Source organism: Pungitius pungitius, chromosome 17 (assembly GCF_949316345.1).
Source record: "Pungitius pungitius chromosome 17, fPunPun2.1, whole genome shotgun sequence".
Lineage (NCBI taxonomy): Eukaryota > Metazoa > Chordata > Actinopteri > Perciformes > Gasterosteidae > Pungitius > Pungitius pungitius.
The window spans coordinates 2,287,829-2,303,532 of record NC_084916.1 but is presented as its reverse complement, the minus strand read 5'-3'; the positions used below and the strand labels follow the sequence as shown (position 1 = coordinate 2,303,532).

At 44.3% G+C, this 15,704-nt stretch overlaps 2 protein-coding genes across 3 annotated transcripts; both read right to left on the bottom strand.

Annotated features, from left to right (window-relative positions):
* Window positions 1-1,261: 1,261 nt before the first annotated feature.
* tekt2 (tektin 2 (testicular)) lies at window positions 1,262-5,724 on the bottom strand. The gene is made up of 10 exons (XM_037474574.2): window positions 5,433-5,724; window positions 4,526-4,688; window positions 4,273-4,398; window positions 3,847-4,052; window positions 3,621-3,764; window positions 3,418-3,532; window positions 3,132-3,239; window positions 2,857-3,000; window positions 2,651-2,730; window positions 1,262-2,353 (listed from the first exon to the last, which is right to left on the bottom strand). The coding sequence occupies exons 2-10, from the start codon at window positions 4,679-4,681 to the stop codon at window positions 2,152-2,154; spliced, it is 1,281 nt and encodes a 426-aa protein (XP_037330471.1). The 5' UTR covers window positions 4,682-4,688; window positions 5,433-5,724; the 3' UTR covers window positions 1,262-2,151.
* Window positions 5,725-6,071: 347 nt separating this feature from the next.
* On the bottom strand, window positions 6,072-15,695 carry usf2 (upstream transcription factor 2, c-fos interacting). 2 transcript variants are annotated; one of them, XM_037474281.2, is made up of 11 exons: window positions 14,888-15,695; window positions 14,223-14,266; window positions 13,857-13,972; window positions 12,530-12,649; window positions 12,025-12,181; window positions 11,828-11,915; window positions 11,521-11,565; window positions 8,997-9,055; window positions 8,789-8,880; window positions 8,207-8,335; window positions 6,072-7,402 (listed from the first exon to the last, which is right to left on the bottom strand). In XM_037474281.2, exons 1-11 carry the CDS (start codon window positions 14,923-14,925, stop codon window positions 7,313-7,315), a joined length of 978 nt encoding a protein of 325 aa, XP_037330178.2. In that variant the 5' UTR covers window positions 14,926-15,695; the 3' UTR covers window positions 6,072-7,312. The 2 variants fall into 2 exon arrangements, with proteins under 2 accessions (XP_037330178.2, XP_062414395.1); XM_062558411.1 differs by lacking the exon at window positions 11,521-11,565 and having other exon boundaries at window positions 14,888-15,694.
* Between the last annotated feature and the right edge of the window lie 9 nt (window positions 15,696-15,704).

Sequence of the window (15,704 nt, the reverse complement as noted above, 5' to 3'; positions counted from 1 at the left end):
AATGAAATACTGGGTCATTATGCATTACGGTGCCATTATGCATTACCGTGCCATTATGCATTACCGTGTTTTTATTCATTTATTTATTATGAAATGCAGTGTCATTATGCATTACCGTGTTTTTATTCATTTATTTATTATGAAATGCAGTTTCATTATGCATTACCGTGTTTTTGTTCATTTATTTAATTTTGACTAAAACGGCATTCCATACCATCTAAGATCATTCCAGTCATGTCATGGGAAAAAAATATTGTGAAAAAAGTCAAAATAAGTAGGGTCAAAAAATGTCACAGAAAAGATTTTTTTTAAAATAATAGGTAAAAAAATATTATAAAAAAATATATGTAAGGTCAATATATATATAATATAATATATATATTATTAGGGCCGGGACTCGATTAAAAATATTAATCTAATTAATTAGAGGCGTTGTAATTAATTAATCAAAATTACTTGCATTTCAATTGCATAAATATTTGACCTGAGAACAGTGAGAAGTAATTTTTTTCACATGGATTTTTATTTTTGTTCAACCAATTCCAGCAGACAAGTGTAGAAATAGCATATTTAGAAATATAGTACTTTCAGAAATTCAGGTAGCCTATAAGTAAGTAGACCTTCTGTAAACTAGGTTTTTTTAAGTAGACCCAATACTTTCAAGTACATTCAGAACATTGGTTATTTTTTCAGACGTGGACTTAGTTACCCTGGTCCTTAAACCAGTCATCTGGTGCAGTGTGGGTTGGGTGTGGGTCCTTGTACGTCCACGCTAGCTGCTAATTGTTTTGCGTTGAGGTGATACTTGAGGCTCGATGTGAATTCCTTGTTGCACAGCTTGCACACAACCACGCTCTTATCGACGCTTCCACCGTGTGTTTATTATAATAAGATTTCCCATTCACGGGGCCACCCGACACGGTCTCGTCAGCTTCTTCGTTCATGTTCACTGTGGTTTGTTGTTGTCTGAAGTCATGAACGCTACTTGGTGCTCCAGTATAATCGGTCCTCGGAAACTCATCCAGTGAGAAACGTTCCGCGGTGCAAAAAATAAGTGTAAAAATGCGTAAAAAATGTTTAATGTGTTATTTTTTGTATAATTAATTGATCTTAATTCACATTGTAATTAATAAATCGTAATTAACGCACTAAATTCCCGGCCCTAATTATATATATATATATATATATATATATATATATATATATATAAATATATATATTTTCTACCGGGAATTCTCAATACCCTTAGATGTCTCATTCCGTTGCAGAAGATTACATGAAATATAAATATAAAAATGAACAAGGATTGTTTTCCCTTGTGTTGTGTTGTGTTTTAATCAGCTTACACTGCTCCCCTGGTATCTCCAAAGGGAGCAGAGGACACAGCCCTCGACGTATTTACGTTACCTGAAGGCCATCGTAGTGCTCTCTGACACACTTGTAAAACTGTGATAACATGAGCCGCATGGTGAAAAACAAGAGAATAGCCATCTGCCATCTGACTTCCGTTGCTCCTAAACAGCTCTACCATGGTTACACTCTCGATGACTCACTATACAACAGCCACGGAGGTTTTCTGTTGTGTCTTTAAGACACATTAAATTTCAATTTTATCTGATTTGGATCCAACATCTGCCTACAAACCCAGAAATAACAATCAGACTTTATGTCCAATTGAATCATTAAAATAGAAAATAATATGTTTTAAAAGCATCTGCAAAGTTATGCAGACAACATTTCTGTGAACATATATTTAGACGGCAGAATATCTTTGTGACTAAATGTTTAATTGTTGTTGAAAACAAACATAATCCACATTATAGCTCTTTTGTGGAATATATATATAGACAGATTAAGTACATAATTAACACAACACAGAGCAAATTAACCACACTAAGGTCTGGAGAATGCTTCTTTTGTATTTTAAATAAATATAGAAAATTGTTATGTCCTCCAGCAGTAATGTGGATGAATAATTAATAATTAAGACTTTAAGAGACTTAACTGTATCTCAAGTGTGGACAGAAAAACTAAAGCTAACCCCCCCCCCCCCACACACACACACACACACACACACACACACACACACACACACACACACACACACACACACACACACACACACAGACACACACTGGACAGCACCTCATGTTACTGAGCCAGCTGCAGGTTGCTCCTGCCGCTGGAGTTTGTGAGTGGAACCAGCAGCAGCGGCGTCTTCTCCGAGCTGGAGGCTGTTGCGAGGCGGGAGCGCGTGTTCATGCTTCGTTGTTCCAGGGACAAGGCTTCCTGTTTTCTGGAAAGATCCTGCGACATGCGGGAATGATGGAGCTCCATCTTCTGCATGGAGCGTCTGAGCGAGCACAGGACGGGACAGAAAAGCATGGGGTTTTAGAGGGATTTCTTTCCCTTTTGGCATTTAAAACACTGCGGATCTTGTATTGTTTCCAATATTTACTACTACGGCTTCTTATTGGCTTCATTTGCAGCGTCTCAAACAGCACACGTACAGTACATATCAAAGAGTAAACTATTAGAATGACTGAATGTAATCTTTATCATTTTTTGTCATGGAATGTCTCGGCCAAAGGAAAATCACGTTTTGCTAAACAACAATGTGTAAGACCAATAAGATTCACTGCGGACTTACTGAGCTTCAGACAGCTTCTGTTTCACCGCCAGAATTGTGGCCTCCAGTTGATGGACTTCCTCAACGAGGCCGAGCTGCACCTGCAAACAAACAGGATGGAAGAGACGAACGTCACGTTAATCGCGAGGACCTAATCACTGCTGTCACTTCCGCTGCTGATGCTAAATTCCATATTTGATATAGTGCAGTGTGTATTTTGCTCAAACCTCGTCTCTGCACAAATCCATGCCAGGTCGGTTGGTCCTGTTCTCCAGTCGAGTGTGAGCCAGTTTAAGGGAGGCCGTCTTTACCTGTAGATCTGCATCCAGCCCGTGGATGTCTCTCTCCATCTCTGCCATTTCATCCTCAGTCTACAGGCAGTCAGAGGCTATTAAACTATGAACAATAACCTCTCATGCACCTGGAACATGGCTGGATTCGAACGGCTGCAACCTGTGCACCCTGCATCACGACAATAAAAGCCTGCCGTTACATAACTCACGTTTCTTATTTGCCACTCCAGCTCGTCGCGTGCCTGCTCTTCGTGGTGATTGCGCTTCCGAAGAGAAAACTCAGTGGCACGCCGCTGAGTGTCCAACTCATTCTGCAGCTGAGAAAAACACACATTCATCTCAAATGTGCCGTATTTGACGCAACAGAAGAAATGAAAAAAAGAAATGATACACTGAAGCACCAGATAGCTAATTGTTCACATGGGATGCATGAAGGATTGTGTTTAACTCAGCCCTGACCATTACGAATATAAACAGGAGTGACATCATGCACACCTGCACTCTGGTCAGACTCATGTCCTCCCTCATTTGCTGTGACACCTGCATGGCCTCCTGGGCACGGGCAACATTGTACTGGCTGAACTGGGACCACTCTTGGGGGTTGGAGGAACTACAACAGTGATATTTGTTGTGTTAAACAGGAAAGTTGGAAAAAAGAAAGCATCACTTCTTAGTGCACATCCTCATCCCGAGTCTACCCTGGCGGTATGCGAGTTGGGTTGGTCTTCAGGGAGATCTGGGGCGACTGAACAGTAAGCGACAGGCACGACATGTCAATGTCCAGGGCGTCCATCTTGTTCTGGAGGTCAGCGGTCAGCTGGTGCCGAGCCTCCTGCAAAACACTAGGATCGAAGAAAAAAAAAGTCAAACGATAAACAGAAAATGCCTCCTTGGGTTTTTGCATTACGCCGTATCTTCCCTCACCACAAGTGCTCGAAAGCCCCGGCAATGCGCTGCTGCAGAACTTTCTGCATTCTCTCAATCAGCTCCACCTCTTTTTTCAGCTGCTGGTCCACGGGGTCGATGGCGAGCTCGAACCCCCGCCGCCCGTCCCTCAGCGTTAAGCATTCACGGCTAACCTCCAGGGGGACGGCAGTCGCAGCCAGGGCCTGCTCACTCTGCTCTTTGGACTGTCCCAAGAAACATTCAGGCTGAGGTCACCACACCGTCGGTTCACTCAGACACAAGCAACACCTCATGATTCTCTCGGAATTATTAATATTAAGTTAGTCCAGGATTATTAATACTAACTCTTAGGGAAACACAGGTATTGTACTTATTGTTGAAAAGGCCGAGCTCTTTGAACTATTGTGTACATGGAATGAGACACTATTGATTGGGATAAATCACCAGAGTCAGAGCCTCCATCTCTTTATCCACTTTCTGTGCACAGGTTTCTAGCTCCTCTTTCCGCCGGGCAACATCCCACACCCGGTCTCTCAGCCTGCGACAGGTGTCACTTTCATCCCAGGTTGTCTATGGAGAAAATAAAAACAACTGGTTGATAACATGTGGACATACTGAGCAGTGTGTGGACTGTGTGTGTTATGCAGTATCGTCTGTTTTAGCTCTCTGGCAGGTACCCTCGCCGACGCGGACCCACCTTACAGTTGGTCTCGTTGCGTAGCGACCTCCCCTCCTGCCGGATCACCATGGAAACAAATTGCTCATGTTGTGCAGTGGCAGACAGCTGCTGGTTGTTACTGGTCCACTCTGAAACGCTGTGGTGCAGGCCAGGCTTTGCAGGAGGCACAGACATCCTACTGCTGAAGCAACATGCCAACAAATCACTGTATTTGTGGGGCATAATTACATTCAATTATAAATAAAACCCTTCAATTATAATTCATAACCAAGCTTGCTAGTCATGATCATTTCAAAAAGGAAATAGAAGTTATTTGGCTTTTGGCAGTAACTATCTCATCAACATGGATCTGCACAGCTTGAATGACCAAGAAAACCAAGTTGTTAACTGAGATTAATTAGATTAACAGAAGTTTGGGTTTCCCTACACCGATGGAGCTTTAATCTCGTATTTCCATTTGGTTGTATTGTTTCATAAAGTACCATCTGATCCACTAAATAAGTGCATCTATTGCTTAACTGTTAAGTTCAAACGGAAGCTAACAGTTAACACTAGACCTTTAGTTTCTCTCATAATTAGTATTGTATGACAATAACCTTCTGAAGTGACTCAGAGGTGATGTTGTGTTACTGTGGGATACCAGACTTTCATGTAACGCTGAATATTTTAAGGTTAGTTTGTTCGTTAGTCCGTTTGAAGGCAGACTTTTTTTTAACTTAACGGGCCGTTTGATAGAAATAGGTTTGGTTAATATTACTATCTGCGGATATGTGGCGATAAGTACACATTGACGAGGTGTCCGGGCCGTAAAGAGTGACGTTACTCTCTCTGCCCAAACACGGAGCACACGAATCAACAACAGTTCAACTTAGTTTAAAAAAAAAATATTGGACCTTAATGTTTTGTTTAATTGAATTCTACTCACCGGGTTTCTAGATCATTCAGCTAGTCGTTGCGTAACTACCTTGAGTTTTTCTGGTCATTGTTTCCTATGGCAACAAGTAGAAATCCCCATGGCAACGTTCATGACGTCAGTCCCTCTGCGACAGCGACGTTGATTTAACGGGCCGTTTGCTTCCAGCGGCAGACCGTGACGTCACCGCACCACGTTTTAACGCCCAGGGTCTCCGCAGTAATGGAACTTCTAAATTGTTTGGAGCGGACTTTGTCACACAGCTCGCGGTACCGAGAGGAGTCCCACACTGATAGTTGATCCAATATCGCCATCCCCCTATGTGTTAGTGATCATTTCAAAGACCGGCACACTATAGAAACACATACAACTTAAAGATGTTGCTGCAATGATTGCATACGTTCTATAACAGCTATAACATGGGTGCTCCTATGTAAATACTAGGAGCATCATTTTAATGCGAATTGGAGGCAACACAATGATCGGTTGGTTAATTTTCTGCGACAATACTTCACACAAAACCCAAATGAATGAAAAGGCGATATAGAAGAGACACTAACGTTTAATTTGTTCAGTGGTCTTGGCTGCTATTCAACGGCTATGCTGAAACACAAAAAAGTACACAAAATGGACCTGTGCAGAACAACACTAGGGTATAAACACTTCTGTTTTATTGTAGTATCAGAATTAGTCATGCCAGTGGTTATATTTTTCTCCATGCTGTGGTGACTTCAGTGTATACAAAAGTTGGTTAGTTACAACTACCCTCAGCACATTCCTGCCCATAGTCGTTTTGTGGTCTTCTTTCTTTCAAAGGTTCCCAAACGTTTAGAGTTTGGGGAAGATTGCAAAAGAAAAGAAAATCCATCCCACGTGTCCATTTGAATGCAGCAATACCAGTGAGCCCAACAGAGGCTGGTCCCAAACCAAGACCTCCTACTGAACCTCTCGCTCTCTCTCTGCATTACACCAGCGACCTATTAAGGAGATATACAAACCAACTGCAGTTTAATGCCCCCAAAAGAGATAAAGATTCCTAAAATCTTCACCCGTCTTTCAACAAGAGAGATCTACACTTTGTAAAGACTTCATAGAGTCGGAGCCACTTACCAGTGCACTGTCCTGATGACCCGGGCAACTTTAAACAGCTCGTACAACCTGCATGCCTGTGCCATCAAACCTGCCAATCCAGGCACTCAATTATGTTCATACGGTTTGGGAGCACTGTGTCAGTGTTAAGAGGCCAAATTGATATATATACCACTGACGGTCATTTTAACTGTCCTTGGTAACGCTGATGAGGTGATCCAAGTATTGGATTTGCACACTATGAACTTGTGGCAGTGGAACAAAAGTAAATTCTAGTATCAGCTTTTCTGTCTTTGCACACATTCCTTTAACACTAATAAATTAAAAGCAAAGGAGAGCCATCATTCGAGTCCCATTTAGTAGTTTCAAACACAGCAAAAGTAAAAAAAAAAAAAAAAAAAAAAGCAAGTTTGCGGTATGATTAAAAAGGTGAAATTGCTAAAAAAGGACATTTTTCTGTGGCGGGGTTCATAATTTAAAAGTAAAAAGATTGTTTTGTGCAAGCGTGGCGGTGCTGTGCGGAGGTCGTGTTCCTTTAAAGCAAAAGGTGAGAGGTTCATGTAGCTACACAGTGAACACATTTCCGAGCGTTCGCTCTCCAGCAGCTGGAGGAGGAGGAAGAGGAGAAGGAGGAGGAAGAGGCGGCGGCCTCAAGTGCTTTGGCGCTCTTCTCCGAGCCCTGCGTGCGTGTTTTGGCGTGGTCCGATTTCAGATGCAAATTGTCTCGTTATTCCTTCCCTGGTGCTGATCCGCTGGGTGGGACGACGCGTCTTTTTGTTTGGGACATTACGTCCAGTCCACAGTCACTGCGGCGTTGCATCCCCGCTGACTTCCACGCCGTGCTGCTGCAGCTGTGCTCGAAGGAGAGCATTGTCGTTCTTTAGCTCTTCAATCTAGAAATACAAAAAATGGGAAACAACATAGAAGAAAGACTTTTAGTTTGTTATTGTAAACCCTCGGATGCACTCACACGCACGCGAGTCCTTAGTTCTGGTCCTTGGGGCTTTGACAAAGGAAACAATCAAATGGGATGACATTTCACTGGAGTTGTGCGATTTCAGGTGGCGAATCGAAATCAAGGGATTGCTAACAAGGTTTTGCAGGCTGCATCACAGAGGAAAATGAAAATGATTGAAGATGCATCTGCTGAGAAAAGTCAGTTGGAAGGGATTCTCGACTATTTCTCCTACTATTTTGCATAAATCAGCCTTTTGGGTTCATCAATGCAAATAGTTTTTCTAGTTGTCTTGTTTTTCCAGGGAAACAGTTTGGATGTGTCCAAGTAAACCACAATGAGACCTGCTCAGCTTCCCCTCCTTGGTACAGCGGCTTCGGGCGATACTTACAGGAGAAGGCACATTGTATTTAGCTTCACATCTTCTGAGTTACAGTACAGTAGTCCCGTCTCATGATATTTAACTAGCTAGAAATAACTAGAAATCAAGTGTTTTACCACACAAAAGTTGTTGCTGTCCAACATGGTTTAAGGATGACATGAGCAAGTACAGCAGAGGAAAAAAAAGAGAGGCCCTGGACCGGAAAGTAGTGAACTTTTGTAATAAAATAATAAGTGACTTTCGCAAAAATGTAGCTTATAAGTACGATGTGTTGTGAAGGGTTATGGAAGCCTTTATTTAATAAAAGAGGAAATGATTACATTGATCCCTCTATGTACATTTGAAAGAAAAGCCGTTCACCTGTTGTCTAAGCAGCTCGTTGTCCATCTCCACCCGCTCCACCTCTTTGTAGCTCTCCTGCAGGCGCTGGTTGCTCTGACGCAGCTCTCGGATGTAGTCACAAGCTTTGGACAGGATGCCTCCTTTACTCTGAGGAATACAGCACGTTCAGAGGTCTAAAAACCAAACAGGCCGCGTAGGACGCCGCACTTTTCGTACCGTGGCATCACTCAGAGAATGTTTACCGTAATGGACAAAGCCATTTGGGATTCTTTCAGACAAACGTTGGGTGAGATCAACTAGGCGAAAAAGCACTGCCACGTACCCGGTATGAGTAGCAAAGGCAACATTTCCTACAGAGACGCTGAGCCGCTGGCTGTGGTTACACCTGTCCAATTGGACTTTCAGCATCTTTGATTCACGCATTAGATAAAATGACAGAAATGAAGAAAAATCCCCCCGCTCATCTGTCGAAGTCAAAGAATGTAACACAGAAATGAACAACGGCAGCGCGGCCTATTCAAGAGCCAAGTAGCAACCTGTCACTATTCCACATGCTGTGAGTGTCGTTGCATAGACGGCCCATTTCTGCACTGCACTCACCGCTCCGGTTCTGCTGTCGATGCTGCAGTCCGGGATGATTTTTGAAAGCGTGACGATCCAGTTGTTAATCTTGTCTCTTCTTCTTCTCTCCACTGTGAAGAAAGAAACTAATTGCTTTGAGCTGAAATACAACAGAGAGCTTCTACGGAACACGAGGCAACATGGACTTCAGCGCTCATTGCTAACAGAGACCCGGCAGGCCACGTACCTTCGTTGTGCTGTGCTCGTCGCCTCTCATCTCGGGGAGCCCGGGGACCCTCCACTTTCCTGGAAACACACAGCAAAACTTATTTAAAAGGTGAAATTATTAATACATTTTCAGTGTGACCCAAATATAGCACCTGACTCAAGGAAAGTCGTCAGATGCATTATTGTTATTATTATTTGGGTTCTGCTGATGTGCTGGGCTGAGAGCTATTGCACGAAACCCAGATAAGGGATTAAGTCGGGCTTTCCAGGTTATCCTGGAGGAATTTAGCTCTGACTCGGTTGCACGAAAGCAGGTTGAATTAAACCCGGCCATGTAACCATGGCGATTTATTCTTTGAAGTTAGCCTGCTCCAGACCAGGCTAAGATTAACCCTGCAGCCTCATGTGTTAAATCAGCTGCCGCTCTGACCCGAAACCAACGGGTTTAACGGTTATTCCGTTGTTTTCTGAATTTGTTCCGATTTATTTTTATCAACATGCATCACTGGTCACCATTGCTGTCACCAGTTTGGTTTTAAACTCTACTATTTCCTCACGGACCGTTTTCATGTCAGACAATATTTCGCGGACCGCAAGAAGGTCCGGCAGATAAAAAGCATGTTGAAGTACCGGGGGTGTACGAGTCGTTGCGGTTGGACAGCGTTTGTGCAGGTGGAACAGAGTCAGTAGCTGTCCCACCCAAAGTCCCTCCCAGGCCTTCTTTGGTTTAGAACAAGGGCCAATTCCTAAGCTGGGGTAAAGCCTGCATGGTGCCGCCCCCCTCCTGCATATTGTAAAAACATATTCTTGCTATGTGAATACGGGTTTGAAATTAGTCTTTAGTGTAAATTTCCAGAGGAACATTATTTCCCTCTGTTCACTTTTAAGGCAAAGTATTGGCTAAATAATCATACATTTTATAGTGCTTTACATGTTGCTACTCAGACACGTGCATTTAGCACATGAACAGATACAGCAATAAAACCAACACATAAAACAATCATATTAAAAGCAACTAAAACGGGGTGTACAACTTTCCTAGTAAGTAGATTATTTAAATCCTTCCGCATTCAGTTGGTCCGCAAACAGTTTTTCTCGGTTTAATTACAGCTGCCATATTCCTGTTTTTTGCGTATTATATGTTTCACCTCCTCATATATTTGATCAGTTGCTGCTCAGCGGCTGAGAAATATGCTGCCGTGCGCGGCGTCTTCTCCTTTATAGCATCAGTAAATCTGTGATCGATAGCGTGGACGTGCACTGATCCCAGATATGCACACCTGGACCGACTCAGCGCCTCCTCCTCAGCGCGACTCGGCAAACGTGCAACCGATTTATCACTTAGCCTCGATTTCTTTATTCTACTTTTGTGCAATACCCCCCTGGTTGGGGAGGAGGTATGGGGCGCCGTTTGTAAAATGTTGCACGTTCTAAAATCCTGAGCAGTTTTGGTACATTTAGAAATATGATATGAAAAAAAAAGCAGGACAATATTCATATGTCCTTTTTCAAACATTTAGAGACAAAATCATGTAAATACACGCAACAACTACAGTACAATGTTTGGCAGTAACAAAGTTGTTAAATAATATAAATATTTAATCTAAATGTGAATGTTATATATAAATGTTATATCTAAATGTTAAATCTAAATGTTGAGTTAAAATGCCAGACATGACGACTGAATATTTACGGTAATTCATGCAGCAAGCCAAGATGGCAAGTCTGTATGAATTAACTCTTGTTACAGAGCAGGGGTATCAAACTAATTTTAGGTACGGGGCCACATACTGGGCCGGACCAGTGAAACCATCGGGCGTCGGGGGGAACGATCGCGGATGGTTGTTTTAAAAGCGGATAGGTCTTACGTTTGCACTCAGCGCCCAATGAAAACGGATCGGTTTGGAAGCGATCCCGCCCACACGCTGGTTTGCTACCTGATTGGTTCTTAGCAGTCGTGACGCGTCATTCCCTGATTTGTCACACCTATTATGTGACCACGTACCACGTCGTCTTCTTCTTCTTCTTCCTGTCTGCACCGCCACGCGCATGCCCACTGTACGTTAATAGTCATGTGATACACGTTTGCGAAAGCCGCAATGTGGAGGCAAAAGTAACTTCTTCCCTAGTAGGATGCAACCTGGGAATTAAAATGTTTTATTTAGTTTTATTTGGACTTTGTGTAATGGACCAACACAGAAGTCCAAATTGCTGAAAATATATATATTTTTAAACGTTTTTTTTTATTTTTTTTTAATTCCAAAAAGGAAAAACATGCAATCAATTGAATTGACTGCAGGTCCATTACATACATTCCAACAAAAAGCCAGGTTGCAGTGCGACTGAATAGGCAAAACGCAAAGGGGGGGCTTACACGAGGCTTATACGATACGAAGAGCCTCATGCTGCCTGTTTACTGAACATTTTAATATACAATGACGGACAGGGTGATGCTGATCACTGATTGGTACGCCACCAGACGGCTGTGCCTACTACACATAGTGAGGGGGGGGATGGGGGTCATATGTGAAAGTTCTTCTCACCAGTTTGAACTGCCATGCTGCAACATCTCGTTTTCACCAAGGTCTCTGGGGATGGCAGGTAAGTAGGACACAGTGTGGTTTTCAGATCTTTTAAACGATTTTTTCTGTATTTTTAGGAATCTTTATTTGTACACACAAAGACAAAACTAATCCTTCCAGCAACAGAGGGACGGGGTAAAGGACACCTGAGCCACCGTGGAGTTAACATGGGAAGGGAGGAGGGTTGAGAATTCGGCCAAACACGTGGAGGGAGAAAGAGCGATTTGGTAACCTCGGGGATGGGAAAATGATGCCGGGTCATACTTACGCCGTGTAGGTGTGTGTGCGCGGCGCGATGCTGCGAGGGGCCGCCGTCTGCAGCACATCGGGGGGGCTCATCATCACGTAGAACTGACCTGAGTTTTCAGAGACAAAAAATGAGAAATGAGATGAAATAAAGCTCTTCTCTAACATGGCATGGCTTGTGGATCTGGATTTTGGCGTCACGTTAAAGAGCTTCCCCACCTCCCGCCTGTGCTATCGTCGGGTCGGACGTGGCCTGCACCGACACGGCCGTCCCATCGCTGACGGCGGCGGCCGGGAAATAGGCGAAGCGCGTCTCGCCTCCCACAGTCTCGGCCCCGGGACTGCCCCCGTTACTGAAAGGGTTCTGGATGACGGCCTGGTGGAGGCAGCGACGCGTCGGTGGGACAGGAGAACGTGCGATAAGTAAGAAAAACGGAAAACATTCCTCGAGCAACTTGCTAAATGAATTTCTGCTCTATTTAATTTATATTAAGTACAAAAGTACTTTTTATTCTTTAATCTGCATTACAGAGAATATTTTACTTAAAAATCACAAATTGTATGCAGACATTTATGTATTTTTTGGAGGAAACCGAGGCTTTGGGTCCTTTCATAGAGGGTCACACCATGAAGGGCTTTATGGATGGACATTCAACATTCGCCCCGGCACTTATTTCTTTTAGGCAATGCTTTGCTCACCAACCAACCGAGTTGGGTTCCTCACCTGAGCGACGGCCTGAGGGGCTCCGGCGAAAGCCGCGGTGGAGACGACGCTGACAGCTCCGGTCCCATCGGCTGTTGCTTCCAATTGGTCGTCTGTCACCTGAACCACGCGGTACGTCACCTGACAGGACAGAGGGGGCACAGTTTATCTTCTTAAGAGACTTCATTGGCATGTTAAGAAAAGGCAAAGGAGGCAGCGGCCACAATTAGAGCTTGTCTATCCACCTCTCAGTACGACAAACTTCAACCTAAAGGTAACCGTTAGCTAAACGGCGATGGTCCAATCGTAGCTTAGCTTCTGTGACTTGGTGTGTTAAAGCTTATAAATACACTCACCTAAAAGGATTGTTAGGAACACCACACTAACACTGTGGCATTCAAACGATGCCCAATTGGCACTAGGGGGCCTAAAGTGTGCCAAGAAAACATCCCCCACACCATTACACCACCAGCCTGCACAGTGGTAACAAGGCATGATGGATCCATGTTCTCATGCTGTTTACTCTACCATCTGAACGTCTCAACACAAATCCAGACTCATCAGACCAGGCAACATTTTTCCAGTCTTCAACTGTCCCATGTTGGTGAGCTCTTGCAAATTGTAGCCTCTTGTTCCTATGTGTAGTGGAGATGAGTGGTACCCGGTGGGATCTTCTGCCTCAAGGTTCTGCGTGTTGTGGCTTCACAAATGCTTTGCTGCTCACCTCGGTTGTAACGAGTGGTGATTTCAGTCAAAGTTGCTCTTCGATCAGCTTGAATCAGTCGGCCCGTTCTCCTCTGACCTCTAGCATCAACAAGGCATTTTCGCCCACAGGTCTGCCGCGTACTGGATGTTTTTCCCTTTTCACACAATTCTTTGTAAACCCTAGAAATGGTTGTGCGTGAAAATCCCAGTAACTGGGACCAACAACCATGCCACGCTCAAAATGGCTTAAATCACTTTTCTTTCCCATTCTGACCTTCAGCTTGGAGTTCAGGAGATTGTCTTGACCAGGACCACAACCCCAAATGCATTAAAGCAACTGCCATGTGATTGGTTCATTAGAGAATTGCATTAATGAGAAATTGAACAGGTGTTCCTAATAATCCTTTAGGTGAGTGTATAATAATTGTAGAAATTAAACCAGTCGGGTCAATTAGCAATCATGTTGGGATATTTCATGCTGTTATCCAGTGAGCTAACGCTAACTAGCTCACGTTAAGCTAATACAAGAGGAACTAACTAGCATATTGTTGTGTAGAGAGGAACTAACTAACACATTGTTGTGTAGAGAGGAACTAACTAACATATTGTTGGGTAGAACTAACATGTCGTGGTCCACGCTCACCTGTCCTCCACTGTTCTCTGTGCGGAACTGGTACTGCACATTGTGGTCGGTGAAGGTAGCCGGCGGGACGCCAGCGATGGTCACTGCAGCGTGCTCCTCCGTCCCCACCGGCTCTCCTGCAACACACAGGTCAAAGTGTCTCAAATGTGTGGAGGTGCACCACGGCAGTAACAGTAATAAAAAGTGAGAGAGGAGATGAATGAAGACATGCACGTACACTTGCTTTATTTTGTTTTTAACAGGAATATTGGTTCAAAGTTCCAATGCGCCACTAAAGAAGCAAACCTGTGCCTCACACATTCTCAGATTGAGAAATTGATACAGGTGATTTGACATGTCATGATTAGCAGAAAACGGGGATCCCACCTTCTTGTAACTGCACCACCTCTTCCGTTTCCTGTTTGTCGTGACTAAAAAAAACAAAAAAAAAAACGAGGGAAAACAAAATTCATAAGTTTGTTCATGTAGACCCGCATCTTAGTTGTGGAAGACAGCGCCCCCACGTGGTCAGGAGCGGACACATAAATAAAGCGACGCATAACTGACGTGCAAGAGTGACATGTCTCATGTTTCCTGCAACTTCCATGCAGAAAATTGCAACTTATGATGAATAAAGACTGAAGTCTACGCGGTTTGATTGGCGGCACAAGGAGAGATGAACTTCACAACAAACTGCATCACTCTTAATAACAGCCCATCCTGCTTTGTGTTAAGCATTTCAAGTTTCATCAGATGGTGTAACACAGTGGTAATGATTGCTGCCCTGGATATATTGTCACGAATTACTGCCGTGCATTTTGTGTCAGGTAAAAAAAAACAGTGCCCGCGCTGTCACGGATTTGCAAAATCGGCGCAGTTTGTGCTACACAATGTGTGCGGGGCGCCGAAGCGCACTCATTGGTTCAACTCATCGGGGTCCACGCACGTCAAAAGTATTAAAGGGCATCATGCGGGGCAGTGAACAGATCCTCGGGTTAAAGAGAATAAAACTCTGGATTTTAGGCCGCGCGGCGGAGCAGGAAGCCTCTCACCTCGCCGAGCTGTCCAGACTCTGCTCCAGCAGATCCATCAAGTTTTTTTTTGCGGTGTTTAAAAAAAACAACAACAAAAAAAAAACGCTGATATTCAACCGCACTGATTTACGGAGATGGAAGCGCTGATCACGGGGACAAACACACGGGTCATGTGAGGAAGACAGTCCAGGACACGTGAGGCGGCGGCCGGGGAAGGAGCTAAAATGGAGGCCGCTGCTGAGCGGGAGGAGGTCGTCTGCGTCGGTGCGGAAAAAACGCACAGGAAAAAAAAAAAAGGCCCCCACTGCGGGCGCCTACGCGACTCCACGCGGGCGGCTGTGCCACGGTCGGCGGGGTGAAGACGGTCAGAGAATACGCGATGAACCGCTCGGGTGGAAGAGGATTTCCTGTTGAATTCGTCGGTTGGAAGCGTTTTCGCCCTTGTTTTTTTTTTTTTTTTCTTCGGGTCGCTCTGCGGCACACAGCTGCCGTTTATCCGCGCAAAGCCGCGCCATGCGGCCGATAAGACGCGGAGTGGACTATTCTGCCCGCGTACACACGAGCAAATGATTTGATGTTTTTTTGGCACGAAAGTGTTCGTTTGCTTCGTAAGGTGCAGAATGTCGGTACCCATCGTTCACGTGACTCGACCCGTTTGCCGGTCGAAACGGATGGTCGCGTTTGGTCGCGGTTCGTTCCCGTTTTTACTCTTCCACGCGCGTGGACTCTCTGCTCCGCGGGTTAGAGACGGTCACGTATGTGCTACCGAGCCGGTCCTATTGACCCGAACAGCGTTTATCAGACACACACGTCGACGACAGTCCTCCACGCGCCT

What these genes read in the sequence shown, in the direction of transcription:
- tekt2 (XM_037474574.2), bottom strand. Translation starts at nt 4,681, where the DNA reads ATGTCTGTGCCTCCTGCAAAGCCTGGCCTGCACCACAGCGTTTCAGAG. An exon ending in GCAACGAGACCAACTGTAAG is followed by an intron (nt 4,399 to 4,525) that starts GTGGGTCCGCGT and finishes TTTTCTCCATAG; the next exon opens with ACAACCTGGGATGAAAGTGA. An exon ending in GGGGCTTTCGAGCACTTGTG is followed by an intron (nt 3,765 to 3,846) that starts GTGAGGGAAGAT and finishes CTTCGATCCTAG; the next exon opens with TGTTTTGCAGGAGGCTCGGC.
- usf2 (XM_037474281.2), bottom strand. Translation starts at nt 14,925, where the DNA reads ATGGATCTGCTGGAGCAGAGTCTGGACAGCTCGGCGAG. An exon ending in AGTCTGGACAGCTCGGCGAG is followed by an intron (nt 14,267 to 14,887) that starts GTGAGAGGCTTC and finishes TGTTTTTTTTAG; the next exon opens with TCACGACAAACAGGAAACGG. An exon ending in ACGAGCACAGCACAACGAAG is followed by an intron (nt 8,881 to 8,996) that starts GTACGTGGCCTG and finishes CTTTCTTCACAG; the next exon opens with TGGAGAGAAGAAGAAGAGAC.